This window comes from Tupaia chinensis, unplaced genomic scaffold (assembly GCF_000334495.1).
Source record: "Tupaia chinensis unplaced genomic scaffold, TupChi_1.0 Scaffold146140_1, whole genome shotgun sequence".
Classification (NCBI taxonomy): Eukaryota; Metazoa; Chordata; class Mammalia; order Scandentia; family Tupaiidae; genus Tupaia; species Tupaia belangeri.
The window spans coordinates 1341416-1369345 of record NW_006205995.1 but is presented as its reverse complement, the minus strand read 5'-3'; the positions used below and the strand labels follow the sequence as shown (position 1 = coordinate 1369345).

The following is a 27930-nucleotide window of genomic DNA, read 5'->3' as shown; positions in this document are numbered from 1 at the left end:
CAGACTCATACAGATGCTGGCACACCCCGGGAGGACATGAACTCAGAACTCGTCCCATACGGATCAGTCGTGTTATCACCGTGCCATCATCTAGCCCACGTGTATATTTATTACTTTACACAGTTTCTGGCTGCCAGCAATCTGAGAGAGGCTTAGCTGGGGGTTGTGGCTCAGGGTCTCCAGTGAGGCTGGAGTGAAGCTGTCAGTCAGGGCTCAATATCAGGCTTAGCTGGGCCGGAAGGATTTACTCTCAGGATGGTGCACTCATCTGGCTGTTATGAGAGACCTTAATTTCTCACCACATGAGCCGCTCCATAGGGCGCTCATGAATGTCTGCATCCTGACAGCTGGTTTCTCCCAGAGCGGGTGCTCCCAGAGAGACCGATAAAACAAGCAGGAAGCCACAGTATGTTTTGTGATCTGGTCTCTAAAGTTACACATTGTCACTTCCACTGTATTCTGTCTAGTGATAAATCATGTCACTCAGAGCATGCGTGTGCATGTGTAAACATGTCCTGTGGCCTGTTTTGATCATTATTTTTATTATTTTTTTCTTTCAAAAAGAATGAATTATGGGGCCAGCAGGTGGTGTGGTGGTTAATGATGCTGGACTCCCACATGGCTGACCACAGTTTGAGTTCTGGAGCTGGCAGCTTGCTTTCTGACTCTCTCTCTTTCTCGCTCACTCACTCGCTCGCTCTGTCCTTCCCTGGTCAAATTTTTAAAAAATAAATAAAGTTAAATAAAATAATTATTTCTAAAACATGAATTATTTGTTTATTTTATTTTATTTATTAATTCATTTATTTTAATTTGACCAGAGAGCAACATAGCGGAGAGAGAATAAGAAAGCAAACCACTAGGTCCAGGACTTGAACTGTGGTTGGCCATGTGGGGAGTGTCCAGCGCTTTAACCGTTATGCCACCTGCTGGCCCCATGTTTTGAGCATTTGTATACATTCATTCTTTTTTTTTTTTTTTCTTTTTTTGGAGAGGTTTTTGCTATATGGCACGTGTGCTGACCAGAAAGACAGAGAGAGACAGAGAGACAGAAAGGGAGAAATCACTCCTCAGGGGGATGGCCACGCCACAATCCCTTCTCCTCCATTCTCCTCTTGGGATCTTGGGCACGCACGCACATGCACCCAGCATGAGTTTAAGCTGCTGGGTCCAGGACTCGAACCGCAGTTGACTACATGAGAGTCCAGCGACATAGCCATTGCACTAACTGCTGGTCCCTACAGTCATTCTTTTATTCTATTTTGTTCATTCTTTTATTGAGTACTCACTATGTGTCACATCTTTTACTAAATATTTGAGATTTATTATCTAATCCTTAGTGAGGATTAAAGAGGTTAAGTTGCTAAGGTCACAGGGACTTGTGCCCACTTGTAGCTGTGTCTGATGTCTCCTTCCCTAGTGGTCATTATTGTGCAAAGAAGGGAGAGTACAAAGATGAATTTAGTTTTGGGAACCAGCAGTTAGCATAATGGCTATGTCGCTGGACTCCCACATAGTTGATCGTGGTTTGCGTCCCAGACCTGGTGGCTTAAAACTCACGCTGGGCGCATGTGCATGCGTGCCCAAGATCTCAAGAGGAGAATGGAGGAGAAGGGATTGCGGCGTGGCCATCCTCCCTGGGGGGGTGATTTCTCGCTTTCTGTCTCTGTCTGTCTGGCGAACGCATGAGCCCTATAGCGAAAACCTCTCAAAAAAAAAAAAAAAGGATGAATTTAGTTTTTAATTCTGAAAAACTTTATTAGGGAAAAAGACACATAACACATAATTACATACAATAAGCATGAAAATGTTATGGAATTGCAAGGAAGGAAATTTTTAATGCTGCCCAAGAGAACCAATAAACAAAGGAGATATTTCAGCTGGGTATTAAAAGAAAAGTTAGAATTTATCAGAGAAAATGACAAATTTCTTGGTGAAGAAAAAAGCATATCTAAAGGCATAGCAGAGAGCGAGAGAGACCGTGGTATATTTAAAGAATAGCGGGCCAGCTGGTGGTGGTTAAGGCAGCTAAATCTCACATGGCCAATAGTGTGATTCAAGTTCAAGATCAGATGGCTTGAAAAACTTGCCAGGTGCATGTGCACGTGTGCCCAAAATCCTGAGAGGAAAATGGAGGAGAAGGGATTGTGGTGTGATCATCCCCCTTAAGGGTGCTTTCTCACTTTCCCTGTCTGTCTCTGGAAAGTACATGCAGCTTTGAGCAAAAATGAAAACAAAAGCAAACAAAAAACAGTGGCAAATAGACCAATCTAGCTAGAATAGAGAAAAAAGGGAAAATATATGCATAGTGTATGAATAATTTCTTCATGGGGGGGGGAGTGATACCAGAATGTACCATTGTGTTAGATTCCCTTATTGAACATGGAGTGGTGTTATTACCTCAGGCTAGCTTGGTTGATGGAGGATGTATAAGAAACTTCTTTAAGAGGGAACATCATGTAATTAGCCACCTACATATGTATGATATTTAAGGTTGTGGGGGCTTGACTTGTGGTGGGTGTATCTAGAATGGCTCATCAACTCTATCTTTTGTCTTAGAACATTCCAATTCCAACCCTGAAGGAATTTGCAAAAGCTCTGGAGACCAACACACATGTAAAGAAGTTCAGCTTGGCTGCAACCCGCAGTAATGACCCTGTAGCCATTGTGAGTAAAATTCTTGGAAATATCATATGAAGTTACTCAATTCACTAGAGACTCTATTTTATTTGGATGATCAATTTTGGGATCTGATAAATTTATGATCTGTACAGTGAATAAGCAAAATTATAGCTATCGTGAGACAGAAAACCTTAAGAACCCAACTATCAGGGGCTTTGAATTCACTAGAATTTTGTGTGTATCATACTTTTCAGAGAATGAAACAAGTAATTCTGGCATTTAGCTAAATAAATACTTAGGATTTGTTCTGTTCTTAATACAAATTTTCTGCATTTTTTTTCATCTACAGTAATATTCTGCTGCAGTCACTGGAGAGTGTGACCTCCAAATCCTACAGGAACTTGGCATTTATTAATATATTTTAAAGTATTGGGTCATTAGAAAACTCATGATATATTTTGGTATGTTTTTCTATGCAAAAATGTGTCATGACTTTTCCAACAACCCAATATATTTCATTTTAACCTTTGGGATAGATTAATATGTGTTGAAAATATTATAAACAACTGAATCTTGAAACTTTTTTGATACTTTTTTAAAAAGAATTATTTTATTTATTATTATTACTATTTTGTAATTTGACCAGAGAGACACAGACAGAGACAGAGAGGGAAAATGAGAAAGCAAGCCGCCAGGTCTGGGAATCAAGCTGTGGTCAGCTATGTGGGAATCCAGTGCCCTAACCACCACGCCATCTGCTGGTCCCCTGACACTCTGTTAACCATAATATGAGGTGTTAAAAAGCCAATCAAAGGCTCTGTTTGTTCTGTGCATTTTAGGTAATTCAGCCAAAGAAGGAATTCCTTTGACTGGAGTAAATACGGCTGCCATCATCACAGGCAGTGCCATTCCTCTTTTTAATAGTCGATTCACTTTTTCTCCTGTAGGTGGCTAATTTCTTAAGAAGTTAGTAAATGTCGGTTTTGATCTCTGTGCCTTGCATGCATCCTCTCACCTAATCCTCACTGTGACGTTAGAGATATATGTTGCTAGTTCCCATTTTGACAAATGAGCACACCGAGGCTCAGAAAAGTTCAGCAAATTGTCCTAGATAACATCGCCAGTCAATGGCAGAGCCCAAATTCCCCACCAGGTCTTCCTGGTTCTACAATCAGGATGCTTGGCCATAGCTACGCTGTGTTTACACATGACGCCTCGCTGACATTTGCTAAAATGTGTCACTTATTGGGAGCCTGGGCATTAAGCTATGGTTCTGCATCTCAGGTTCAGCCCCTGAATCAAGCTAGAAAAACTAAAGTTGTCTTGACTGGATGGTTTGATTTAAAGTAACATGGCTTTTTTGGAAGATCTAAAACAGCATTAAAGCAGATCACATGAAAGTAATAACTACGTCCCAGTGCTGGCACAGAGCAGAGGTTTGAAAATGATTTTTTTTTTTTTTTTTTTTTTTTTTTTTTTTTTTTTTTTTTTTTTGAAAGGTTTTTGCTATAGGGCTTGTGTGCTCGACAGAGAGACAGAAAGCAAGAAATCACCCCCCAGGGGGGAAGGCCATGCCGCAATCCCTTCTCTTCCATTCTCCTCTTGGGATCTTGGGCATGCATGCACACGTGCCCGGCGTGAGTTTAAGCCACCGGGTCCGGGACTCGAACCACAGTCGACTACATGGGAGTCCAGTGACATAGCCATTACGCTAACTGCTGGTCCCAGAAAAGTAATTGTTAAATGAATGAATGGTCATGACCTGCAACTTCCCAGCAATGGAGAGTATTTCCAGGGTGACCATAGCAAACTTGAAATAAGTGCTAGTATGAAAGAGAGACTAAGCTACAAAGTCGGTATTTCCACCAGCAGCTCTTACATATCAAAGTCATAGGCTGAAAGCAGGTTTGAATTTGAAACCCATCATTAAAGTAGAAGAATACTAGAACTAGATCATTAGTCAAGTGAAATTAGCAGTTCAAGGATTCTTGTATCTGCAGATGATTTTGTATTTTCTCTGCCCTTTCAAAGATTTGTTTCAGTAAAGCAAAAATATTCCTAGTACACTTTGTATGTAAATGAATAAAGAAATGTCAAACTGCAGGCATGGGGATAGTTTACAGTCCATTGACAGTACTACTAGACTTGGACTGGGGGAGCCCCAAATCTGAGAGGGCTTGCCCCTATTTACTGCTTCCAAAGAATGTACCAGAACATCCAGCCAGGGGAGGCATGCGTTTGCTTACTTACGTCACCAGGACAGGCGGAGAATGGACTACCCTCAGGGAGTATGGGCCTAGCTTACACATGTGAAGACTAGAGTACCTACATCACCTATCAGGTCAGCACAGACTTCGTGTCCCAGGCAGGGGTCGGGGTTCTACATCGATTGTTCAAGGTTATAATAAGAGGTCAGGTCATCGATTAGCAGAGTCACCAGAGCTTGTACGTTACTATAGGGCCCCTGACCTTGTGATGTTCACATGGGAAGGTGCACATACCTCCTGAACAGCCCGGCCCCGAGCTAATTCTGTGAAGTGAGAGTGGTCACAAGATGTGGTCACAAGGTGGTCTGACCAGACCAGCAGCTGGATCTCGAAGAAGCAGGGCAGAGAGAGCTGGATGTGTGGAGCCCACCGCACTCTGCCCCGGCACTGACTCTTCACCCACCCTCTCAGGGCTCGTGCGTCGTTAGTCTCCTGCCACGTTCCCGGAGTGGCTGTTGGAGTCAAACATTGCATTCATGTCTCACACACACAAGGACAACGAATATTTCCAAGCAACAGTAAAAGGATTCCTACATTGATTCCAATGAAGCATTTCTTCCAGAAGGAGCTAAGGGAACCAAACCAGGTAGAGAAGGGGCCTCCAGCTGTTTTAGAGATGTGGTTGATTTCAGTACCCGAGGCCTGAAGTTCTGCAGACCTTTCAGGGATGTAGACACAACATTCAGTATTCGAGATAGCCCAGGTGCCACCCTAAGCGTCAGTACGCGTGTCCTAAGCCGTTCTCTTTTGCCACACTACTTTACCCGTTGGTGTAACCATCATTCAACAGGGAGATGGAATATCTGGATGATTAAGAGCATTAGTATAAGATTAGCAAGAGCTTCTATAGCCTCTTCTACAAAAATGTTACCAGTTTGTGAAGAAAATATTGACAATGGGCAGAACCACCAGGGGGTTTATTTAACCCGTTGTCTGTCAGAAAACAGGACCCTGTTAGAGGGTCTGCTATGTGAGGCTACCCCCAGGTACATTGACCTGTCCGGTTACATGGTAAGTAGGGCCATCCATGGGCACCACAGGCCCACAAGCACGGAATGTGCTCCAGCAGTTAGGTTGGGGTTCTGCCATACCCGTAGTCATAGTTTGGATACGCAAACTATAACTAAAGGCGTCCATCCCACATCCTGAGGGATCTCGGTGCAGGTGCCATTTAGGTGTTCATAACAATGAGTTGCATGTTCTCTGATCTCTATCTGGATGGCCATTAACCATCCTGAGCCATCCCACACTGCATACCCTAGGACAGGTGCAGTCTTGACCTGCTCCTGCAGTAGTTAAAAGGCATGCTTTTTGGTCTCAGCCAGACTCATCAGTTCATGGTGAGCATCCCCAGTAGTTTTCTAGTCAGCCAAGAAGGCCCGTTCAGAGCGATTGGCGAGGTACATCCTCTATGGCATTCCAGACGCTGCTGACAACAGGAACCCAGGGCACACCCAGCAGGCAGACTCCTGTGTATTTGAATGAGGATATCAGCCCATTGTAGGAACATATTCCCTGAGCCTAAGTTTAAGGGTAAGACAGATATTTTGGTGACAGGAGTAAAGTAAAAAAAAAATCTCTATTGTCAGGCAGTATGTAGGCAACATTTCTACCTTCAGACAATGAAGTAACACTTGGGGAAAACCCTCCAGGTCAGAGATACCATGCCCTATCAGGCCCAGGGGCCCTCCGACCCACTCCATAGAAAGCAAGAGGACTCCTGGGGACCAGCAGTTGGCAAAATGGCTATGTTGCTGGACTCCCATGTAGTCGACCGCGGTTCAAGTCTTGGACCCAGTGGCTTAAACTCATGCTGGGCGCGTGTGTGTGTGTGCCCAACATCCCAAGAGGAGAATGGAGGAGAAGGGATTGTGACCTGGCCCTCCCCCCTGGGGGATGACTTCTTGCTTTCTCTCTCTCTGTCTCTCTCTGTCCTTCTGGTGAGTACATGCACCTTATAGCAAAAACCTCTCCAAAAAAAAAAGAAAAGAAGAGGGTTCCTAAACTGCCACATGGTGATTCTCAATGTGCCCTTAGCAACAAGGTCTGAGCCAGGGTTCTGGCATTTTGTAGTGTTGGTCCATTTGCCCATAATTTGGGGGCAGATGTCAAGGTTGTGGGTTAGTCCTTCCTCCAATATGGCTGGAGAGAGCACCAATGGGGTTCAGGCTGAACACCCCAGGACCAGTGTGGGTTAGTAACCCATGGTTCTATGTCTCGAGGGTCTGGCAACAGCAAGTTCCTCTCTCCCCCAGCAGCAATGGCAGTGTGGCTTCCTGGGTATAAACATGCAGCCACATGGGAGTGGCTAGGGCTGGGCTAGCTCGTCAGGCCTCTCATTCCGGACACGGAAAGCTTTTTTCTTTTTTTTGGAGAGGTTTTCGCTATAGGGCGTGTGCGCTCGCCAGACAGTCAGAGACATAGAGACAGAAAGTGAGAAATCACCCCCCCCAGGGGGGATGGTCACGCCGCAATCCCTTCTCCTCCATTCTCCTCTCGGGATCTTGGGCACGCACGCACACGCGCCCGGCGTGAGTTCTATGCCACTGGGTCTGGGACGTGAACCACGGTCGACTACGTGGGAGTCCAGTGACATAGCCATTACGCTAACTGCTGGTTCCCCAGACACGGAAAGCTTCATACTGATGTGTGGTCCACCCCCAGGGAGAGAGTTGTTGTCTCCAGGGCTTCCTCCAGCATCCTGTTATAGCCGTCTATCAGGCCAGCTCCCTCTGTTGTGAGGGAGGTGAAGGCACCAGTCCCCATGCATCCGTCCATCCCATAGTTTTACCTGGTGTCTGATGAAGTGCATTCCTTGATCACTTTCTATGACTCCTAGCACCCCAACTGTTTGCTGCAAACCATTGTAGCAGTTGTCCCTGGACTGTGGAGCTCGGAGTGGTCTGCTGGCTTGTAGAATACCCATGATGGTGTTCACACAGGTCAAAGCAAAACAGGCATCTTCTGAAGAGAGAGAGAGATCTGAGGTAGCCTATTTGCCGTCAGGTTAATGATGTGACTCTGTTCAATCGGTAATTGGGGCTGGTGTTCTGAACACACAGGGTATTCACTAAAAATTGTTATAATGTCCAAGTACTTCGGGGAAATTCCTTTGTAGTGTCCCATAAAGTTTTCTTCCCAGCCTGCTTCATTTTCTGGTGAAGCCACTCTACGACATCTTCAGCGTGGGCTTCTTCCAGCCATCACAGGCAAGCTGGTACATCTGCCTCATCAGTGCTGGGACTTTGAAGCAGTGAGTGGCCAGACACATAATAATTATGGTGTTAGTCTTGTTAATAGCATGTCTTGACAAATGTCTCTCCCCCGCCAACTTTTCTTCATAATGTTGCATTCCCGTTGGTGCCACTGTGGATGCCACATGTAAGCCTTTCGAAGACTGCCCAGCTGTCTGTGTATAGCTTAGGGCCCCCTTTTCTTAGCAGCCACAATCTGTACAGCTCTCCATTTTGTCCACTGACTACCCCTTGCTGCCCTCCATCCAGATGGTGTCCATGGACAGCTGATGTGCTACAGCTTGTCACAGGGGCGGGAGAAAGGGAAGGCTGCCCTGGCAGATGTAGTATACCCTGGATCATGTAGCCCTGTGGGCATCTGTCGTAAATGGAATATGGGGTAAGTGTAGGGGGGTCTATTGGAGGAGTTGATGGAAGTCAAAGGCCCTAAAAGCCACTGCAGTTCATGGCTCAAGGGACTGGTAGAAAACTTACTGCATTGTGCAGGTACCCCCTCATTTAGCAAAGGTCGTTATCTGAGTAGCTGAGCCCCTTGGGTTGTGGGATGAATCATGTGTCTACCCTGTAATGAGGAGAACCACCCATCTTATGCTGAAGCTTGTCTCATTATGGGCTCTGTTACCACCAAGCTTGGTATATGGCATTTACCTGCTGTTCACATAGGACTACATCAGGCCTAAGCCTGCTTCCAAATTTGTGACCAGAACCCAGTGGAGAGTCAAGTTTTCCTCTACCACTGCCAGAGCCCCCGGTAATCCTTCCTCGGTGACATTAACATCCAGTTTACAGGGGAGGGACTGATTTAAAGTGCCCAGTGCCTGTAGAGCACCAGTGATGCTTTTGGATGCAATGTCTATGGGCGCTCTCCTACAGAATTCCATTATACCACTCATGTTTTTTAGCAAGATTTTTGCTATAGGGTGCATGTCTCACTGGAGAGACACAGAGAGAGAGAGAGAGAGAGGAAGAGAGAGAGAGAGAAATCACCCTCCAGGGAGGATGGCCATGCCACAGTCCCTTCTCCTCTATTCTCCTCTCTAGATTTTGGACACACATGTTTTAAGTTGCCAGGTCTGGGACTCGAACTGCAGTTGACCATGTCCAGCAATGTAACCATTTTGCCATCTGCTGGTCCTGGACCCCTTTTTTATTCACCTTATATAAAGGATATAGTTGAGCTAAATGGGGTACAAATACCTGTCAATAACCCTATAATCCCTGAAATTCTTGCAGTTGCTTATAGGTAGTTGGGTAGAGAAAGGCTTGGATTTTATCAATAACAGCTTCATCTTTGTCTTACCCAACCACACAATCCTCAAGAATTTAACAAGATAAGCCAGGTCCTTGCTATTTCTTCTGGTTTATGGTCCACACCCAGTCTTGTAGGTGTTGAACTACCTGTAGGGCAGTTTGTTCCAGGTCTGGAAGAGAGTCAAAAGTTAACATAGTATCATCGGTGAAATCAAATATGGGACACAGTATTCAGCTTATTCCATTTTGCTAAGTCTTGGGCAATTATTCCATGATACAGAGTCAGACTGGGCATATCCCTGCAGCCAAGTGGTGAATGCCCATTGGTAACTGCCAGGAGAAAGCAAATTGGTCTTGGCAGTCTATCGGTATTAGACATTGATATCAACACATGCTATTGATCTAGCATTGAACCTCAATACTAGAAAAGACATTAGCTAAATTGGCAACAGAGTGATATATACCCAATTGCAACCCAAACCCGTCAAAGACATCAGCAATGATGGGAACAGCCATGTGGAGGGGAGGCACTACCTTATTCAGTGCTCTGTAATCTACTATCATTCTGCAAGTACCATTGGGTTTTTGCACTGGCCACAATGCAGAGTTGTTTGGGTGGTGAGCAGGGCATCTAATGTTTACTTTGGCTAATTCTTATTCTCTTTCTCTTGTTTCCTTGTGTCTGCCTGGCAGTTGTATTGCTTGACTGCCATACCCCAGTGGGGATTGGGGAAGACAAGCAGAGGATCTTTTGTATGCCCATATACCTCAGCCTTTACAGCTCTTACATGTTGTCTGAATTCTCTGGCCCTGTAAACGCAAACCTTGGAGCATATCAAATCCTAGTATATATTCATATATGGGGGAAATATAACCCTTATATGGCCAGGGAGGGAGTCATTCAATACCCAGCATGTGGCCACCCACCACACCTTTGTGATATTCCCCCATGTCCATCAGTAGCAGGTAGAGGCCCTTAGAATTAGTAGGGTTCCCATAAATGAGCACACATTCCACTCCTATGTCTACTAAGGCAAGAACTCCTCACGTTTTTTGATGTCCAGTGTATTGCAAGTTCCACATGTGGCCTCCAATCCGTGGAGGAGGTTTGTATATTCCCCAAGATGTGTCCCCCTCCCCACTATGCTGCCGACCATGCCCAGCAAGGTGGGTCTGCTCTTCAATAGGGGGAGCACTAGGGACCATGTATTCATCTCCTCAGTAAGTGGAGCCATCACACAGCATAGACCGGGGGGGTTGGGGGGGGGGGGGCTGTGCTTGCTAGCATTACTTGGGTCCATTTCAGCACTCATACTTTGGGTTTCTTCTCAGACTTTAGCCAAAACTGTTTTGTTTTGTTTTGTTTTAATGAAGTTATTTCCATACTAAAGCCAGATTTGGTTGTTTGTCTATCTTGCAGGACCCACTCCCGTCTTTATCAGCTGTGCCCTGCTAGCAGGTGTCCTTAGCTGGTCCCATGGCCTTATGCCTTTGTTTTTGTTTCTTTAGTTCCTTAGTCTCATCTCTCGCCTTTCAAATTCCCTCTTTCTATTCGTGATATTTCAGTCTCCCTAGGTCAGCAATCACCGTGGCATCTTAGTGACTGTGATCAGCCACCATGGGGGCAAGAACTGAGACAAGGGTACCATAACAGGAGGAAGGGGCTGACTGTAATCCCCATCCTCATAGCAGCAGTGCATTCCACATCCCCTGGCCCCTTGGGGTGGAGTGTAGCTGCACTCTGCATCCTAGCTTCCGAATACATTTCCGTGATTCTCCTCTGGTTCTCCATGTGGGGACAGAGGAAAGTAGATTCCCCGCCCCCCCTGGGGCCACCAGTAAAGAGGCTTCGTCATCATCCACGGAGACTGTGAATGTGCTGTTTCAGTGAAGGTGACTAGTTATGGAAGACATCTTCCACATTCACCTGACAGAAAGATTCCATTTGCATCTGTGTCCCTAAACACCGAAGCCTCTGCAGCACACGTTCACATCCTCTGTCATCAGCTGCCAACCCCACCAACTCAGCCGATGTCTATGGGCCATCGTCTGTATTGATCGTAGAGGGCAGTGAACTCTGGATCAATTCCTTGGGTCGTGGCTGTGTGGGCTTTCATTTTTGCATGATCCCAGGTCTAGCAGGTTGAAGCCTGTGGCAGGATGAAGCTTTCATCACCCTCTTCTATGACCTCAATGGAATCTTCTTATTTCAAGGAACCCAGGTTCTCAGTGGGGTCCTGCTCTGGGGGGATCCCAGTCTGCCTGTGCCACAACAGCATGGATTTGTGCCAGTGGCTCTTTCTGCACTTTTGCCTTTGCAGAGCAGCAGGCTAATCCCTGTAACTGTTTAGTCGTTTGTTCTAGGCGCCGTCGAGCAAGTCCCTAGTCTCAGCCTGAGTGTTGCAAGCCTCTCACTCTAGCTGAAGCTCTCCCCTTAGGTGCTGTGCTTCTGCGCAAGTGCCTGACTCCTGCTAGATTGCTAAGCGCAGAGCACAAACAAGTGGCCAGTCGACCACAGCAGCAAAAGTTTTGCTTTGCTTTGCTTTCTGAAGATTTCCCTTCTCATCTACTGTGTCCTCCAAGTGTTTGGGAGGCATCCTTGGACTCATGTGGTGGTTTCCAACTGTCTAAAAGACTAGCTATCTTGTACCATCCCGAGATGGGTGTCCACCCTGGTATTTCCCCCAGCAACATCACCCTTCCCTCAGTTTCTGCTGTAGTCATTACAACAGGGCATCTCTGTCATCCTGCCAGCTATGCACTTGTACTGAGAGGGCTTGCATGTAATATTTACTGACTCCGAAGAACACACACGGAGGTCCAACAGGGAAAGGTGAGTTTATGTACTTAAATAAGGAGGACAGAACGCTCTGCTGACCGCTAGGCAGAGAGGGCCCTACTGTCAGGAAATAAAGGCGTAGGTTATCTACATTAAGATCAGAGGGTACATAGATCCCCTGTAAGATCAGCACAGACTTTCTGTCTTCAAGGCAGCGGTCCGGAAGCTGCATAGGTCGTTGAAGATTATAGTGAAAGGTCTATTCGCAGACTCACCAGAGCTCGTACAGTGATTGAGTGTCTCTGCTCTTGGGATGTTGACATGGGAGAGGGTTATATACCTCTAGAATGGCTCTGGGTGGAAGGTAATTTCACGAGGTAAGGGATCGGTCACAAGATGTGTATGAAACCCAGCTGGACCAGCAGCTGAGTCTCAAAGAAGTAGGGCAAAGAGAGCTCAAGGTATGAATCCTACTTCGCTGGTAAACAATCCAGCTTATTCTAGGTCAGATAGGTGACTGCTGAATGAACTAAAACAATCCATATAATCATGTCTTCGATTCTGTTTTAACACAGCAGCTATGTGTTGAATATCTACCACGCCATGAGCACTGTGCCGGAAGGTGGATTTCGTGGTAACATTTTTTTGTGTGTTACAAAAATGTTTATTGTTTACCAAGACCAGTGGACCTCTTGTCAAATGCTGCTTGGTAACAAAATCTTATCACAGTTTTAATAAAAAAAAAAAAAAAAAAAAAAAGCAGCAGCTAATTATTTGTCTTATCACCATCAGTTAGGCCTTCTACAAGGTCACTTAGTCCCGACCTACTCAGTGCCCTGATCAGTCTCCGGCGTGGCACGTGCTCCCTCCTGATCTCGCCAGGCCACCAGGAGCGGCTTTGCTCTCATCTTCACGTCTTCCCTGTCGCACTCGATCGGCCTAATTTCTGAGTCCTTCCTTTCCACGTAGGGAGCCAGAATTTTCCATGGTTCCCCCTGCTTGTTAGCACATTCCTCTATTTGTTCCCCCATTACAGGTCTGTCTCTCTGAACGTGCGGACTTTGATTTCCCTTCAGTAAAGCATGCTTATCCTCCTCATCTTCATCCTCACCGGTTTTTATTTCTTCAGAAGGAGGTGGTAATTCCTGGGCTAGCTTTATTTCAAGATGCTCTGACAAGTTTTTAAACTGCTGGTTGGTTGGCTGGAAGAAAGGAGGGCTTCTTCATGCTAATAGTCTCAGAGCTCTCCAGCCATAATTTGAATTGTTCACAGCCTTATATTCCTTTTCCACCATGTTTTCTGGGTCTGCCTGTTCAATGGCTTCTTCAGAGAACTCCTCCAGTGTTGGTCCCTCGTCTCTGATTTACAGGCATCCATGTTATCAGGACAGATTCCAAAGTCTTGTTAACTCCTTCGTCACATGTTTTAAGGCACATTTGGACTCTTTTGTAATTTGCTTTTAAAAAAATAATTTCTTTGGTGGGGGGTGACAGGTGGTGTGGTGGTTAAGGTGCTAGACTCCCACATGGCTGACCACAGTTTGAGTCCTGGACCTAGCGGCTTCCTTTCTCTCTCTCTCTCTCTCTCTCTGTCCCCCCTTTCTATCTTTCTCTGGCAAAACTCATGTGGGGACCAGCAGTTGGCATAATGGCTATGTCACTTGACTCCCATGTAGTCAGCCGCAGTTTGAGTCCTGTACTCAGTGGCTTAAACTCATGCCGGGCGCGTGTGCGTGCGTGCCCAAGATCCCGAGAGGAGAATGGAGGAGAAGGGATTGTGGCGTGGCCATCCCCCCAGGGGGTGATTTCTCACTTTCTGTCTCTCTGTCTTACTGGCACGCACGTGCCCTATGGGGGAAAAAAAACTCATGCGAAAAATAATAAGTAAATAAGATAACTCTTTAAAAAATAATTTCTTTGGTATGACACAGTACAATCTATAGAATGAATGTATGCAGATTATGTGTGGGTGTTCACTCATTCATTTGTTTATATGGGCAGAGTTTTCTTTTCTTTTCTTTTCTTTTTTTTTTTTTGCTATTAAACCAAAGCCAGTATTTTTATTTGTAAAGTTCGAAAATCAAACAAGTAATTATACATCAAGATTGGTGGGAATACCTAATATTATTTCCCAACTGCCACTATGTGCTTCTTGTTCTCTGACACAATTGGCACAGACCCAGGCTTGCGGTGTTTACGACGATTCACTTCCTTTCGTCGACGAGCTTCTCATGATGCGCTCTTCCTGAATCTGGCTGTAGATCGATTTTGGTAGATGTCGGTGACGAGCAATACGTTTTATTTGAGGATGGTGTTGAAATTTCTCCTTCAGCTTCTGGTTATAACCCTTGGCTGCTTTTTCCCGATGTAAGCACCCCCAGTTTTTCAGAAGCATTAGCTTTCCACAGACGAATGTTCATGTCATCTGGTCCACACAGAATATACTTGCTGTCAGAAGTCATTTTACACGGATTACATGCATTCGCTTTGTGTGGTAGACTTCTCTGCTTCGACTTTTGTCCAAAGGAAAGATGCGAATAGATTTATCAAAACTAGCTGACACAAACTCTTTTCCAGTGGGAGAGTAATCCACATCAAGCACTGCAGATACATGATCCATATGGACCATTAAGGGTGTGTCCAGTGCACGCATATCAAAAGCACGTAAGTTGTCATCTTCATTTGCTGCAGTAAAAATGAAAGCATCCATAGGGTTCCAACAGATTGTATTTGTTCTCATATCTAAGATAACCTTTTTCAGAGGAGTAGATTGCCTCATATCATATAGTACTATATTCCGGTCAGAAGCACAACTTCCCAAGAGAAACATCTCAATCGGGTTAAATTTAACACTACTTATACTGTCAAATCCCCAGGTCATTGAACAGATAGGATCGGTCCTTTGTTCATCCCAAATGTCTGCTTGCTGTCCACATGTGGCAAAAACAGCTTCTTTCCAGTGATGATCGATTCCAGTATACAGTGTCTTTCCTAATATAGTATGCAAGGGTTCTTCCTCTTCTCCATAGCCTGGTCCAGCCATTTCCCACTGCTTCACAGTTTTGTCATCCCCAACTGTAAAAAAAGAAGTCCCACGAAAGCGAGTACATATTCCTCGCACAAAACCTTCATGTGCTTGTATTGTACGCGTACATTTTCGCTTAGTTAGGTTCCAGGTTCCAACCTCTCCATCACATGCACCAGAGAGGACAGCAGACAGGCTCTTTGGATGCTTTGCCAAGCAGTTGACTCCATATCGGTGACCATCCAGGGAAGCAAGGGATGGTTTTGCAAACACCCGCTCCAGTTTGGTAGCGTTTAAAGCTCTTACATATCCTCGAGGGACCTCGAAAGGATTTAAGGTAGGATCATAGTTTCTTGGAACTCTCTGTAAGTCCAGCTTGGTTTCAGGGGCATAGTTGTACAGGTTCTGGCTCAACATTTTCACCTTCATCTTGGGGGATCTAGTCCTGCCTTTCCCTATATGGGTCAAGTTTTCAAAATATGCTTTCACTGCTATTTCTAAAGATCGTCATTCCGAAAGGAGACTTTTTACATTTCCTTACCCAGTGGGGGATTGTGGTGCCTCCATTTCTCCTCCCTATCAGGATTTTGGGCACATGTGCACCCAACATGTTTTTCTAACCACTGAGACAGAGAACTCCAAAGCATAAGGGAGAGAGAATCCTAAATGTTTTTACTTACAGCACATCTCAGTTCAGACAAGCTATTTTCAATGGTCACATGTTTCTCGTGGCTCTCATTCTGACAGTTCAGAAGATTGCATTTCTGCACATTCCTTTAAAATGCAGAAAGCATGGGGCCAGCAGGTGGTATAGTGGTTAAGGCACTGGACTCCAACCTAGTTGACCATGGTTCAAGTCCCAGACCCAGAGGCTTGAAATTTATGCCCGGTGCATGTGCACACATGCCCAAAATCCTGAGAGGAGAATGAAGAAAAAGGGATTGCAGCATGGCCATTCCCCCGGGGGGTCAAGTCCCGGACCTAGTGGCTTCCTTCCACTTCCTGGGGGATGATTTCTTGCTTTCTGTCTCTCTGCCTCTTTGGCGAGTGGACCTGCAAAATTAAAAAATACAGGAAGTGGGACCAGCAGGTGGTGTGTTGGTAAAGCACTGGACACTTCCACATGGCCGACTACATTTGAATCCTGGACCTGGTGGCTTGCTTTCTTACTTTCCTTCTCTCTTTCTCTGAGTCTCTCTCTGATCAAATTAAAATAAATGAATAGGAGCTGGCAGGTGGTGTGGTTGAGGTGGTTGAGGGCGCTGGACTCCCATGTGGCCAACCGTGGTTTGAGTTCTAGACCTGGCAGCTTGCTTTCTCACTTTCTCTCTCTCTCCCTCTCTCTCTCACTCTCTCACTCTCTCACTCTATCCCTCTCTAGTCAAATTAAAATAAATGAATAAATTAAAAAGTTAAATAAAATAATTCTTTTAAAAATTAATGAATAAATAAAAAATAATTCTTTTTTTTTTTTTGAGAGATTTTCACTATAGGGCGCGTGCGCTTGCCAGACAGACAGAGAGAAACAGAGAGACAGAAAGTGAGAAATCACCCCCCAGAGGGGATGGTCACGCCGCAATCCCTTCTCCTCCATTCTCCTCTCGGGATCTTGGGCACGCACCTGGTGTGAGTTTTAAGCCACCGGGTCCGGGATGCGAACTGCGGTCGACTATGTGGGAGTCCAGCGACATAGCCATTACGCTAACTGCTGGTTCCCTAAAAATCAAATAATTCTTAAAAAATACATAAAGCAAAACTTTCTCTTTAAAAACCTATTTCTACTCTATATAACATTTAAGAAATGTACTCTTTGTGTTAGTAATGTTACTATCCCCAGCACATGTATTAGATGCTCACATATTTGTTGAACTGAAATGAACTTGGGCCTTCAGCCCAGGATTATGTTTGGCTGGGTCTCCCTTGTTTTGTTCAGTATGAGAAAAGTGTTTTCTCAAGTTTAAAAGAAATTGGCAAGATCCTGGCTACTTGCCAAGAGGTCCTGCAACTTTTCATAAAGGCCTAATTGCTCTGACATTTTGTTATTCTAATAACGAAAGTAAATCTCAAAGCTTTGAGTATCCAAAAGGAAACCCCTAATACATTCCTCTCAGATGCTCCAATTAAATTGTGGACATTTAATTTTAATGAAAAACCTAACACCAAATAATTACATTTTAATTTACTTGGTGTACAATAATGTCATTCCAAATGCTTGAGTTTCTTTGCAGTTCAGGCAACTGCCTGCTTGATACCCAGGGTTATTCTTGTCTCAACCCAGAGCAGCTTTGCTCTCCCAGGGACATTTGTGAGTGTTTGGAGATATTTTGGGTTGTCGTGACTAGGAGGAGTGCCATTGGTATTTAGTGGGTCTCAGAGGCCAGAGATACTGCCAATCATTCTACAATACACAGGACAGCCTTGTACCACAGAAGTTTCTGGCCCAAATGTCAGTCGTGCCAAGACTGAGAAAATCGGTCTACTCCCATGTTGGATTCCTCCTCGTCTTCCTTCTCCCTGTCTTCTCTGTGAAAGCGGTTTAAATAGTTCAGAGCTTTCTTGCTCTACTCTCCAGCAGCAATCACTATTACAGTTTTTCATTCTTTTAGTTGTTGTCTTTAATGACTTTAATTCAAGTGACAATCCTGACATAACATTATTTGTAGGTGGTGGTGGTGTTTTGAGAGATTCTTGATTTTTGCTATAGGGCACAAGTGCTTGCCAGAGAGACAGAAAGCGAGAAGTTACCCCCGATGGGGGATGGCCACACTGCAGTCCCTTCTCTGTTCTCCTTTTAGGATCTTGGGTACACATGCACATGTGCCTGGTGTGAGTTTCAAGCCACTGGGTCTGGGACTCAAACCATGGTCGGCCATGTGGAGTCCACCAATGTAACCACTATGCCATCTGCTGGTTCCTTGGAGGTTGTTTTGTTTTTTGTTTGTTTGTTTGTTTTTTAATGTGTGTCTATTTATTTCTTCTATAAACAAGAGGGACAGAGAGAGAGATAGGGCCTCTGCACCATGATCGCCCCCAACTTCTTCCAGCCCAGATCATGGGCACACGTATACCTGGCCTGTTCAGGGAGGTCTTCTCATGTGTAGTCTCACAGAGCAGCATGCTACCAGTACTTCACCTTCTAGCCCCAAGCTTTTAAAAAATGTAGATGGCCATGCCACAGCCTCAGAGATTCTGATTTAATTCATCGACTGGGGCCCAAGCACTTGTATTTTTCAAAAGCTCCAGGTCATTTTAATGTGCAGCTAGGATAGAAAGCACTAATACACAGACGTTTATAGTTTTGATTTATTATCTTAGGTAATTTTCAACTCTCTGTTATAAAGGTGAGGGTAATCCTATACTCATCCTGTTTTCTTAACCTCTTTCCTCTTTCACCTCCAAATTGTAAGTGTTCCATTATGTGCAGACATGTGAGCTTTATACACCTGATATAGTTATAATTTAAGTTTTATATATAGCTGATTCCAGAAATGTAAAACCTGTTAGCAGCATTTATAATGATATGTCTACATAAATATAAATCTCTTCTCCTGAGCCTTATAGTCTAGTGACCAATGCTGATCTGATTCATGTTCCTTTGTAGGTAACTTATTTTTTCTTGCTAGAAACTTTTAAGACTCTCTCTCTCTCTTTTCCTTGGAGTTCTGAAATATCATTTGTCTGTTCATTTATGAGTCTTTATTCTGCAGAACATCTCATGGTTTCTACCAGATAAAGACTTATAAGTAACTTTCTGCAGTTCTGGGAGATTTTTTTCCCTGTTCATTGTTTGATCATTTCTTTCCTTCTATTCTCTCTCTCTCTCTCTCTCTCTCTCTCTCTCTCTTGCTGTCCTTCTGGAACTTCTCTTAAATGACTATTGAATCCCTGCATCTTTCTTTCATATTTCTTAATGGTTTTCTTATATTTTCCATTTCTTTTCTGTTTTCTGTTTTGTTGTGTTGTGTTTTGCTGGAAGGTGCATACATTTGCCAGAGAGAGGCAGAGAGGACAAGGGAGAAAGCAGTCCTTAGTGGAGTACAATCACACTACAATCCCTTTCCTCCATTCCTCTGTCCTGTTGGGGTTTGGGACATATACACACACGCACACAGTATGTGTTACAAAATGCGGGGGCTGGGACCTGAACCATGGTCAGCCACATGGGATCTGGCTTGCACTATACAGCCCTTAACCACTGTGCTACAGGCTGGCCCACCTTATTCCTCTTTTTAAAATTAGTAGTGGGGCTAACAAGTGACATGGTTGTTAAGGTACTGGACTCCCACATGACTGACCATGGTTCAAGTCCTGGACCTGGCGACTTGCTTTCTATTTTCTTTTTCTCTCTGTTTATCTCTGGTCAAATTAAATAATAATAACAATAATAATGATACATAAAATTAAATAGCTAGTAGGACTATTAATAAATATGTACAATATAATGTAATATTCATTGTTGAAGAAGATGAATAGATCTTTGATTTGATTATTATACACCACATGCCTTAAAAAAAAAAATCATTCTGGGGGGCCATGTGGTTTGGTGGTTAAGGCAATGGACTCCCACATGGCAGACCATGGTTCAAGTCCTAGACCTGGCAGCTCACTTTCTCACTTTTCCTTTTTCTCTCTTTCTTTTTCTCTGGTGAACACACATGCCCTATAGCAAATTTTTAAAAAATAATAAATAACATTAAATAAATAGGTTTTAAAAAATTATTTAATTTTATTTTATTCATTATTATTATTTTATTTTTTAATTTATTTTTAAAAAAATTTTTGGAGAGGTTTTTGCTATAGGGCGCGTGCGCTTGCCAGAAAGACGGAAAGAGACAGAGAGATAGAAATCGAGAAATCACACACACACACCCCCGCCCAGGAGGAATGGCCACACTGCAATCCCTTCTCCTTCATTCTCCTCTCGGGATCTTAGGCACGCATACACACGCGCCCAGTGTGAGTTTAAACCGCCAGGTCTGGGACTTGAACCACAGTTGACTATATGGGAGTCCAGTGACATAGCCATTACACTAACTGCCAGTCCCTTTATTTATTTATTTTTGAAGTTGACCAGGGAGAGACAGGGAGAGAGAAAGAAAGTGGGAAAGCAAGCTGCCAGGCCTGGGACTCAGACAACGGTCAGCCATGTGGAAGTCCAGCTGCCTTAACTACTATGCCTACCTGTTAGCCCCCATAAATAATTATTCTTAAAAAATCATTTTGAGAGACAGCAGGTGACATGGTGGTTAAAGTGCTGGATACCACATGGCCAACTCCACGGTTCGAGTCCTGGACCCAGAGGTTTGTAAAATGTGGTATGTGCATGTGCATGTGTGCCCCAAATCGTGAAGAGAATACAGAAGAAAGGATTATGGCATGGCCATCCCCTCCAGGGGGTGATTTCTCACTTTCTCTCTCTATCTTTCTCGCAATCACACTCATCCTGGAGCAAAAACCTGAAAAAAAAATTCTGTGGCCCACAAAGATATGCATAGACTATATGTACACCAGAAACATTTTTTAAAAGAGCAGTAAAAGATACAAACTTTGGAAATATAGTATGGGAACTATTTGCACAGCATTCCCATCGTGTTGCGTATGTTAAGTAATCTAGAGACTATTAAAAGCCTATAGCAAAATCTCTCTTAAAAAAGCGTACGAGAGTGTGGGCTGGGTTGTGTGTAAATACTATGCTAATATATGGGACGTGAGTATCACAGCTTTGTATCTAGGCGTCCTGGAACTCTCCCCCAGATGTCACTCCTGGCCTTCCCGCACTTCCTCCTGCACCGAACCTGGTGCACAGGTCTGGGGGCGCCTGGGCTCTGCAGTGTCGCTCTCAGATCACAGCACCCGCACTCACTTCTCCCTTCCTGGAAGGCTTTTCCTTGACAGTGGAGCCAGCAGCTGCTCTTTTTCCAGAAGCTACAAGGAGGGGTGGTGCTCTCCCTCACTCTGGCTGGCCCACCTTTTCTAGAGCAGTTCTTTAATGACATGCCCCAGATGGGACCTCCTTCTCCCAAGTCCGGCAACAACTTGCTTTGTGCTAATTTCTCCACTAATCAACCCTTTTATTTTCTGTATCTCAGTAATTCCTCAGGATAAGGGCCTTTCGTGTTGTTTTGTTTTCTCGCACTGTAATTGTTCTAGTCTTTTCCTGCTGATGGGACCCTCTGGGAGTAAAGGGGAGCAAGCAGGTGTGTGTGTGTGCGTGTGTGTGTGTGCACACGTGCAGACGGCTGTCTCAAACTAGAAGTCTCCACTGGGTTTGCCATTCTAGTGACTTTTGTTCCATAAGGAATTATGATTTATGGATGACCCAAAATAGTACAACTAAATAAGTAGTGCTCACATGCTAATCGATGATAATGTTTAACTCCGTTTATATAGTAAAGGGGAAAAAACAAGACAAATCTGAGATTATGTTCTTGCTACTTTTTTTCTCATATGAAAGTGTCTTTTTTCAGGACTAGCAGTTGTGCAACAATGGGCAGCTCTGCAATGCTGGAGTCATATGGGAAGGTTCCAGGTTCATGTCCTGAGACCTCCCTGTACACGCCCATACCTGCGAGCTGGACTGGCGGAGCTTGGGGGTGGGTAGTGGCATAAAAATCCATTGTCTCTCACTGTCTCTCTGAAGAAATAATTCTTCTTAAGTGTCTTTTCTCAAAAAAATTAGTAATGGTAACCAATAGGAGTGGATTTTTCTTTTCTTTTTTTTTCTTTTTTTTTTTTGAGAGAGATTTTCGCTATAAGGCATAAGCGCTCGCTGGAGACACAGAGAGAGACAGAGAGAGAGAAGGTGAGAAATCACCCCCCAGGGAGATGACCGTGCTGTCGTCTCTTTTCCTTCATTCTCCTCTCAGGATCTTGGGCATACATGCACATGTGCCTGGTGTGAGTTTCAAGCCACCGAGTCCAGGACTCAGACTGCAGTCAGCCTTGTGGGAGTCCAGTGCCTTAACCACTATGCCACCTGTTGCACCTTCTTTTTGTTATTGATGTCCTTATTTGCAGGAAACAGTCATTCTTTTTATCTTTAAAAAATATCTTTTTTGGGCCAGCAGGTGGCATGATGGTTAAGGCGCTTGATCCCACACAGCCAACTCTTTGGTTTGAGTCCCAGACCCAGCAGCTTGAAAAACACACTGGGCGTGTGTGCATGCACACTCAAAATCCTGAGAGGAGAATGAAGGGGAAGGGATGGTGGTGTGGCCCTCCCCTCTGGGACTGATTCTCGCTTTCCCTCTCTGTCTCTCTCTCTGGTGAGCGCACAAACTCTATGGCAAAAATCTAAAACAAAACAAACAAGCAACTTTTGGTAAAGTTTTTATAATGGTTAAGTCTGGACTGCTAGACTAAACCATTTTTATTGCAGTCATAAATTTTTGTTTGTTTGTTTCTAGGAGGCAAAGTATAATTTAATGAAGTTGCCAGAGACACAGAGAGAAAGCACCCCTGAGGGGCATGGCCATGCTACAGTTATTTTCTCCATCCCATCAAGATTTGGGGAACGCACATACATGGGCCTGGCATGTTGCTCAAGCCACCGGGGCAAGGATTTGAACTGTGGTTGGTCATGTGAGATCTGCCCCCCCCCCCATACAGGGCTTTACCTACTGCCCTACACAGGGCCAGCCTTGAAGGTTTTCTTTATGTCCTGTGAGAATATCTGTATTTCATTTGGTGTGAAGAGCTCAGTAAATCAATCTTTAGAAACCCTAATGGTTGGTCATTTCTTTTTTTCATAAAAAGGCTTTTGCAGATATGCTGAAAGTAAACAAGACCTTGAAAAGTCTAAACATAGAGTCCAACTTTATCACTGGAACTGGGATTCTGGCCCTGGTTGAGGCCCTGAGAGAAAATGACACCTTGACGGAGATTAAGATCGACAACCAGGTAAGGGAGAGCTGGCAAAGCCAACTCAGGGCACATGGTGGGGGGAAGTGGCCAGGTGTGGGTCCGCAGACCAAGCCCTGTGTAGGACGTGGGTGGTGTTCTGGATTTCCTATAAATTCTTTCTTTCTTTGGAGAGATTTTTGCTAGAGTGCACGTGTGCTCACTGGAGAGACAGAGAGACAGAAAGTGAGAAATCACCCTTCAGGGGGGATGGCCATGCTACAGTCCCTTCTCCATTCTCCTCTCAGGATCTTGGGCATGCACACACATGTGCCTGACGTGAGTTTCAATCCACGGGGTCCTGGACTCGAACCATAGTCAACCACGTTGGAGTCCAGCACCTTAATCACTAACCAACTGCTGGCACCACCTGTAAGGTCTAAGTGCATCTGGCCCTGGAAGGGCACATGTTAGCATTAAGCAGCACACAGTGGGTCAGACTGAGACAGCAAGAGCCGCTAGCCCCCAGCCCTAGGCTGTTAGGCACCAGGGGAAGCGAGGAGGCGGTGGCAGAGGTGTTGGCAGCTGCATCTTAGCCCAGTCTCAGCCCAGGCCTGTCCCTGCCGTGCTCTTCTCTCTCACCGGGACTGTGGCTAGCAGGGGAAAGCAGGCAGCCACACCCAGGGCTACAGCTCCGTGTCCTCGGCTGGAGATGCCGCGAGCCTGGAGAGCAGACCCGGGATCCTGTAGTCTGCTGCAGGCCATAGAGAGCCTGTGTCGAGGAGCCAGGGCTCTAGAGGATGGCCTGGCTTAGAGCAGCAGGCCGCACCCACAGCACTGTCACATCTCGACTCTGCCACAGCCTTCCCAGGTTCCCACTAAGACATAAGTGCTTCTTCCCAGAGCCACCGCTTCCTGCACCTTGGAAACTTCTTTTTTTTTCCCCCCCCAATATTTTAAGTTTTGCCATAGGATGTATGTGCTTGCCAGAGAAAGTCAGAGAGAGAAAGAGAGAGGGAGGGTGGATAGTGAGAAATCACCCCCACCCCTGACCCCGGGAAGACAGATACAGCACAATCTCTTCCCTAACACTGTCCTCTCAGAACTTTGGGCACACACGCACATGTACCCGGTGTGATTTTCAAGCTGCCAGGCCTGGGACTTGAACTGTGGTCAGCTCTGTGAGAGTCCAGCACCTTAACCACCACTTCACCTGCTGGCTCCTGAGACTTCCTTCTACCAGCACCAGCCTGCGTTCCTTCAGTTGCTTTGTGGCTTCAGCTGGCTCCTGCCACCGATGGCAACTCTCAGCCATCAGTGTGAGGCGGCACCTTGCTCCTGTGGCTACAGGGACATGTGAGCGGTGGGGATCAGCGAGTCTGAGGGATCGAGATACGTGTCAGGAGAAGAAAGGGCTCTGGAGTGAACCAGAAAGAGAGGGACCAGGGAGGCTTCTGGGGTGGCCATTCCTGAGTCCCAGGGGAAGGGACGTTCGGGGCAATGACTATCCAGGAATATTACACATCTGGGGACGGCATCTAGGCTGTGCCCTGGTCCAGACTCTCAGATCTGATAAAGCCCTGGAGTCACACCCAGGACCACTGCGTAAGCCTGGAGGCCCCGGGGAGTTCTCACGGAGCTTCTGCGCTCCCTCTCTGCTGACCAGCACAAGCTGACTGTTTCAGGGCAGGCCTTCTGGCCCTGGACCCCAACACCTGTTGCCAGAGGAGGAAGAAAACCCCACCAGAAAGATGGTTTGGCGGTGACTCTCCTCCACAAGGGATGCAGCACCAAAACAGCTTCCCCCACTGCAGAAGTGCAGAGGGCACCTTGGGCATGCACCACATGTGTTCCCGCACACCAGGGAAGCTCAGTGCTGTGCATCCTGCTGCGTTAAGTTAAAAAAAAATGCATCTTAGAGGACAGCAGGTGGCGTGGTGGTTAAGGTGCTGGATTCTCATATGGCTGACCACGATTCAAGGCCCAGACCCAGCAGGTTAAAAATCACAACAAATAAATATGTAATTAAAAAGATAAAAAGCATCTGGGACCAGCAGGTGGTATGCTAGTTAGGGTCTTGGATCACACATGGTCGACCACAGTTCAAGTCCTAGACTTGGCAGCTTGAAAATCATGCTGGGCGCCTGTGCGTGCCCACAATCCGAAGAGGAGAACGGAGAAGGGATTGTAGCGAGGCCATCCCCATGAGAGGTCATTTCTCACTTTCCTCTCTCTCTGTCTCTCCCTGGTGAGTGTAAGCACCCTATGGCAAAAAAAAACAGGGGTAGGGGGTTGCATATGGTGTGTGTGGGGGGGTGGTTGGGAAGTAAGCTAGAGAAATAGAGAAGGAGTGAAGAAAGTTGTAGCTCAGGGATAGCTGTGAAATAGACTAGCATCAGGGTGATGTTCAGTGGGCTCCTAAAAGGTATTCCCAGGCCGTCGAAGACAGAAGTGCATACCTTGTTCCAAAGTATATTCAGATTTTCGCATTAATTAAGGCCATTGAGAAGCGCCATCTCTAAAGTTGTGTCACAGACACACGTTTCCTGGACCCTTACAAGATACTACCTACTTACTGTTGCTGGATAAAATACAGTTAAATTTGACTTTCAGATAAACAGTGCATAATTCTTTATTATCGGGAGGTCCCATAAATATTGTATGGGACCTCCTGATACTGAAAATTGTGTTTCTCTGAAAGTCAAACTTAATTCAGTGTCCTGTAGTTTGACTTGCCAAATCTGGCAACCCCACACCTCGTGAATGAGCTAGAATCCTAAAAATGTAGAACAAAGCTGCTTTTAAAAATATGCATATGAGGGGCCAGCAGTTGGTGTAATGGCTACATCGCTGGACTCCCATGTAGTTGACCGTGGTTCAAGTCCTGGACCTGGTGGCTTAAACTCACGCTGGGCATGTGTGCATGCGTGCCCAAGATCCCAAAAGGAGAATGAAGGAGAAGGGATTGTGGTGTGGCCATCCCCCTGGGGGGTGATTTCTCGCTTTCGGTCTCTGTCCTTCTGTCTTTCTGGCAAGTGCACATGCCCTATAGCAAAAATACTCTCCTCCCCCCCAAAAATGCATATGAGACAAACCATTAAATACAAAATCTGAACTTGCTCTTTGAACTGGCTCTTTTAAATCCCCTCTACATCAACCTCTTTATCCCTCCTCAGTCATCTAAGAATGGATTTGCAAAATTTTCTAACTTTAGTCCTCGATATGCTCCTGGAATGACTTGTTTACTCACTGGTGACAAAGAGGAAGATTAAAATTTTTTACAGCGATTGGAAAAAAGTATTTGCTTACTCCAAGAATGAGGAAATTCAGAGTCAAAACTTGTCTTACATGCAAATTTTGGTCATTGACCCATAGACTGTAACCTCAGTTTCCTCATCCATATAGTGACGGGTTTGTCATAAAATGATCTCTAAGAGTGCCCTTGGGCAGGCCCAGACACCTAGACCAGCCTAGCACCTGGCATCTACAGCCGCACTGGCGGGGAGGCAGTAGGGAAGCGGGGGGTGGAGGGTGCTGGGGGCGGCCTTCTGTGGCTAGGCTTCAGATACCTGGGAAGTGGTCTGATCAGGAGCCCCCGTGAGAAGAACCATCAGTGGTGCATACTGAAGAACGTGCATAACTGAGGTTACAGTCTACGGGTCAATGAATAAAACAGATGCACAACTGCTAAATAACTTGGAGTTAATAAAAAAGGTCACTTTATTAAAAAAGGAAAGAGGGACCAGCAGTTAGCGTAATGGCTATGTCGCTGGACTCCCATGTAGTCGACCGCGGTTCACGTCCCAGACCTGGTGGCTTAAACTCATGCCGGGCGCGTGTGCGTGCATGCCTAAGATCCCGAAAGAAGAATGGAGGAGAAGGGATTGCGGTGTGGCCATGCCCCTGGGGGGTGATTTCTCGCTTTCTGTCTCTCTGTCTCTCTCTGTCTGGCGAGCGCATGCGCCCTATAGCAAAAACCTCTCAAAAAAAAAAAAAAAAGGAAAGAAGGGGATTTGAAAACCCTAAAAAAAAAAAAAAAAGGAAAGAAGGTGATTTGAAAACATAGCTGATTAACCTTTTTGTTTTATTTTTCCCTTTGTATTTACCGATTTAAATACATCCACATTATAAAAGAAAAAAAGTGATGTGCATTTTTTTGTCCAGTTTATGTAATATAGAAGGCCTCAAAACAGAAAGAAGGAAAAAGAAAAAGGAAGAAAATAAAAAGAAAAATCCTAGCTGAGAAAGAAACAAGGCCCATGCATGCTACGTTACTTTTCCCTTTCTTTCATATGCCCCCTTCCCGATAGAATTTTCTTCAACTTCTAAATCCTTTATATAACTGTTGGCATGCCGCTCCTCCCCATGACACAAGCCAAAAATAAAGCCTATCAATCATTCTATTATTCATGCTTTCTATTTTTCCACACCAGATTATATGCCTGGTTTGTATAAAAGGGGACGTCGTTTCTGTTTTACTCCTTTGCCAAATTATCACCCGAGATTCGGTACACAATAGAGAAAAACCCCTTATGAAATCACAGTTGACATCTGTATAAATAGAGTGTTCAAATCAAGGAGCACTAAGTATGGATTTGCCTTTTATTGGAAAACAAAGCAACAATAAGAGTGCTGAGCAAAATTTAGACTACTGAGAAAACAGCCAGCTGCTTGCCAAGGAGGGACCCGGGAACCTGGGAATGTGTCTGTTGGGGTAACGTGACCATTGCGTTGACGCTGCGCATTGCCCGACTCAAGCACTCAAACGCACCACTGTGGCCCTCTCCTGGGGCGCAAGCTATAGGTACGGAGGGCAGCCTCAACCTTGGCTCAGTTCTTTTTTTTTTTTTTTTCTTTTTTTTTTTTTTCTTTTTCTTTTTTTTTTTTTTTTTT

The 27930-nt window shown here is 45.1% G+C and overlaps 1 protein-coding gene and 1 pseudogene across 1 annotated transcript in view; one reads left to right on the top strand and one right to left on the bottom strand.

Annotated features, from left to right (window-relative positions):
• The window catches only part of TMOD2 (tropomodulin 2), a 75530-nt gene that overhangs the window by 38908 nt on the left and 8692 nt on the right, over window positions 1-27930 (top strand). The window contains exons 7-8 of the mRNA XM_006168744.3: window positions 2560-2667; window positions 22954-23097. Of these exons, the coding sequence (XP_006168806.1) occupies window positions 2560-2667; window positions 22954-23097 (252 nt within the window). The remainder of the gene's footprint in view (window positions 1-2559; window positions 2668-22953; window positions 23098-27930) is intronic.
• Window positions 14298-15627, bottom strand: LOC102480848 (DDB1- and CUL4-associated factor 13 pseudogene; annotated as a pseudogene).